The following is a 4,126-nucleotide window of genomic DNA, read 5'->3' as shown; positions in this document are numbered from 1 at the left end:
ACATTCCCCTTAGCACGGTAACATTTATCATTGGTTTTTGAACAGGTGAACGCGAATATTAGATATTGATCCATTGGGTTTGACATCCCCACTCGGGCTAGTCGCGCTAGCATTTAACGAGTGTTTGATACTTCGAGGACATACACACTCGCCAAGTGTACTTTTAGGGAGTATTAATATTATGTTAAGTTAGTTACCGGGTGCCCACAGATAAGCATATACTTTTTCATACTGTTTTGGAATACGAAATCTCGTGGTCTACATTACATTACTGAATACAAACTATAGCTCACCAACATTCGTGTTGACTTTTAAGCGTGTATTTCTCAGGTGCTTAGACGTTGTTGCTTCCGCTGTTAGACTTGCTATCTTGGTGTTATATACTTGCTGTTACAGACTCGCTATGTTAGATTTCCCCTGCATTACTTAGAGATGTCTCAATCATGGAACTTTTATTTTTCATTCGCACCCTATGTTATTTTGAATAATGGCTTTGTAACGACCTTCGTGTCACGTTAGCTTTTGTAAAACGTTATCTTTTCATGAATGCAAAACTTGTTTTAAAACAACATGTTGTATTATACCATGTAATGGACATGTTGTTGACGATTCGTACATGATGGTTTTATATGGGGCGTCACAAATATCCTTTTAAGTGCTTTTTGGACGCTTACAAAGGATATCATCAAATACCAATGACGGAGGAAGATGAAGATAAAACTGCGTTTCATACGGGCAAAGGCGTATATTATTATATCAGGATGCCATTTGGATTTAAGAATGATGGCGCTACATATCAACGCTTGATAGATAGCGCATTCGAAAGTCCAAATGGGCGCAATCTGGAAGCATATGTGGATGATTTGGTAATCAAGAGCAAAACACAAGATCAAATGTTGCAAGACATCGAAGAAACATTCCAAAATCTGCGAAGAATTAACATGAAGTTAAATACGTCAAAGTGTAGTTTTGGCGAAACAGAAGGAAATTTTTTTTGGGATATTATATTACAAAGCAACGCATTAAGGCTAATCCCAAAAAGATATCCGCGATTGAAAACATGATAGCGCAAAAAACATTAAAAGAAGTGCAAAGTTTAACAGGCAAATTGGCGGCTTTGACTAGGTTCTTGTCAAAGGCTGCGGAGCGACAATTGCCATTCTTTAAAACGCTAAAAGGATGTTTGAGTTAGAAGAATTTTGTGTGGACTGCGGATGCAGAAAGTTCATTTCAAGAAATGAAGCAACTATTGGCAACGCTGCGTACGTTAACTGCGCCAATAAAAGGCGAAGTTCTTTATCTTTATGTTTCAATTGCGAATCAAGCTTTTTGGTCAGTATTGGCTGCGGAAAGTGAGAAAACGCAGAAACCAATTTATTTTGTAAGTGAAATCAATTATGTACCAATGGAAAATTTTGTATACACATTGTTGTTAACTTCAAGAAGACTGTGGAGGTATTTTCAAGGGCATCCTATTCATGTTTTAACTGATTTTTCGATTAAACAAGTTCTAAATAAGCTTGAAATATCTGGAAGGCTTGCTAAATGAGCAATTGAAATGGGGTCGTATGAAATAACTTGCCTACCACAAACTTTTGTAAAGGGACAAGTTTTGGCGGATTATCTTGAAGAAATGACGGGCGAATTGGAAGTGCCACATGAAAGAACATAATTGAAGCCTGCGCAAGGTGAAACATGAAATTTATTTATTGATGGTGCATCATGTGTAGAAGGCGCAGGCGCGGGGTTAATTTTAATAAGCTCAAGTGGTGAAGAACATACATATGCATTGCGCTTCAATTTTAATGTTACAAATAATGAAGCTGAATATGAGGCGCTACGTGCTTTGCGCATAAATTGAACATCACTAAGTTGATTGCATATGTTGATTCGCAGTTGGTTTCTAATCAGTTTAATGACTCCTTTGATGCCCATGAGCTTTCCATGCAAAAGTGTAACACCCTAGGCAAATCCCACATCGCCCACTGACATGAGTGATCATGGAATTATAAGGTAATACCCACGCTTAAATGACACAACGCGTTTTGGGACCACAAACAGAGTAGATGTGTGAGTACGCTGCAGTTAAGCGTGCTCAGGTGAGAGCACTACCATGATGGGTGACCTCCTAGGAAAGTGTTCCTCGTGTGTGGTCGCCAAGAAAAAGTCGTGCGCCTGCGGGCAAAGCGGACAATATTGTGGTCATGTTAAGCTGGGGTGTTATAGAATGGTATCAGAGTCACTCATGTGCTGGTGGGGGTGGTGGGGCAAACCTCATCGAGGACGATGAGTCCCTAAGGGGGTGAATGTAACACCCTAGGAAAATCCCACATCGCCCACGGACATGAGTGATCATGGGAACGCGTTTTGGGACCACAGGCAGAGTAGATGTGTGAGTACACCGCAGTTAAGCGTGCTCGGGTGAGAGCACTACCAGGATGGGTGACCTCCTGGGAAAGTGCTTCTCGTGTGTGGTCGCCAAGAAAAAGCCTTGCGCCTGCGGGCAAAGCGGACAATATTGTGGTCATGTTAAGCTGGGGTGTTACAAAAAGTACTTGAAATTGTTGAGAGAAACTGCAGCAAAGTTTGAGCACTTTGAGCTCGCGCAAGTTTCAAAAAGCCAAAACAAAAAGGCAGATGCCTTAAGTAAGCTTGCAGCCTTAACTTTTTCTCATTTTCAAAAGCAAGTTTGGGTGGAGGAGTTGCCCAACAAAGCAATTGATGTTGGATTAGTTGTTGCGGAAATTGAGGAAGTGCAACCAAATTGGATGCATCCAATTATTGAAAATCTGCGCAATAACACGTTGCCAGAAGACAAAAATGAAGCAAGATTAGAACGCATAAGGTCACCTATGTATACCATTGAAAATGACATCTTGTACCGCAAATCTTATTACGGACCACTAATGCACTGTGTTGGGCCCGCAGAGGCAGAGATGATCATTGATGAAGTGCATAGCGGCTCTTGTGCACTGCATTCTGACTATAAGACTATTGCATCTAAAATCATACGACTAGGTTACTTTTGGCCAACCCTGTATCGCGATGTGGCAAAAATAGTTAAGAGGTGTAAAAGTTTCCAAATGCATGGCCGCAGAACAGGAAATCAAGGCACGATATGATTCCAGTAAGTTCGCCATGGTCATTCTATTAATGGGCACTTGATATTGTCAGGCCATTTCCTGCAGGCGAAGGAAACGTGAAGTTTTTAATTATTGCAATCGACTATTTCACCAAGTGGGTGGAAGCTAAAGCATTGCGTACAATCACAGGAGTGCAAGTGCGAAACTTTGTTTGGGAGTATATCATTTGTCGATTTGGTATTTTTCGTGAATTTGTAAGTGATAATGGGGTGCATATAGCAAAAGACCCCTTTAAAGTTGGTGCAGAGAATTGAACATTATGCAAAAATTTATATCTGTTGCGCATCCGCAAGCCAATGGGTTATGCGAAGTTACTAATCGCGATATTTTTAACGTCATTAAAAAGTGCTTAAATAAAAACCGGACTGGATGGGTTGATGAACTATCCAATGTGCTATGGGCACATCGCACAACATTTAAGATAAGCACTGGCGAAACACCCTTTAGATTAGTGTATGGCTTGGAGGAAATGTTTCCCGCAGAAAGTTTTGTGCCAACACATAGGGTTGCCAATTTTGATGAGACTGAGAATAATGATGCTTTGTGCGAAATTTTGAATTTTGTGGAGGAATGCAGATTAATGGCTGCAATAAGAGAAGCGAATAATAAACAACAGATTACGAAATATTATAACAAAAAGGTGCTTGCTTTAGCCTTTGATGTTGGTGAGTGGGTTTTGCGTAACAATGAGGCAAGTCGAGCAGAAAATGTTGGTAAATTGGGACCCAATTAGGAAGGTCCCTACCAAATAATAGCAATAAATGCGGTTGGTTCTTATAAGCTCGCATACACCGAAAGAAGAATCATCCCTAATGCATGGCACGCTACGCTGTTAAAAAAATATTATGCATAAGTTGTTAATTGCACAATGATTTACACGCAAGTATAGAAATATTGTAAATCTGTAATCAGAAGTGTATATGCAGTTGATTGCAAACAAATAATAACTATTTACTTCTTTGTTAAGGATCGATAATTTGTTT

The 4,126-nt window shown here is 39.9% G+C and overlaps 1 protein-coding gene across 1 annotated transcript; it reads left to right on the top strand.

Moving 5' to 3' along the window:
* Positions 1-3,402: 3,402 nt before the first annotated feature.
* LOC139859898 (uncharacterized) lies at positions 3,403-3,876 on the top strand. The gene has a single exon (XM_071848672.1). It carries the CDS (start codon positions 3,403-3,405, stop codon positions 3,874-3,876), a length of 474 nt encoding a protein of 157 aa, XP_071704773.1.
* Positions 3,877-4,126: the final 250 nt, after the last annotated feature.

Source organism: Rutidosis leptorrhynchoides, chromosome 7 (genome assembly GCF_046630445.1).
Source record: "Rutidosis leptorrhynchoides isolate AG116_Rl617_1_P2 chromosome 7, CSIRO_AGI_Rlap_v1, whole genome shotgun sequence".
Taxonomy (NCBI): Eukaryota; Viridiplantae; Streptophyta; class Magnoliopsida; order Asterales; family Asteraceae; genus Rutidosis; species Rutidosis leptorrhynchoides.
This window is presented reverse-complemented; position numbering and strand designations above follow the sequence as displayed.

What these genes read in the sequence shown, in the direction of transcription:
- LOC139859898 (XM_071848672.1), top strand. Translation starts at nt 3,403, where the DNA reads ATGCAAAAATTTATATCTGTTGCGCATCCGCAAGCCAATGGGTTATGC.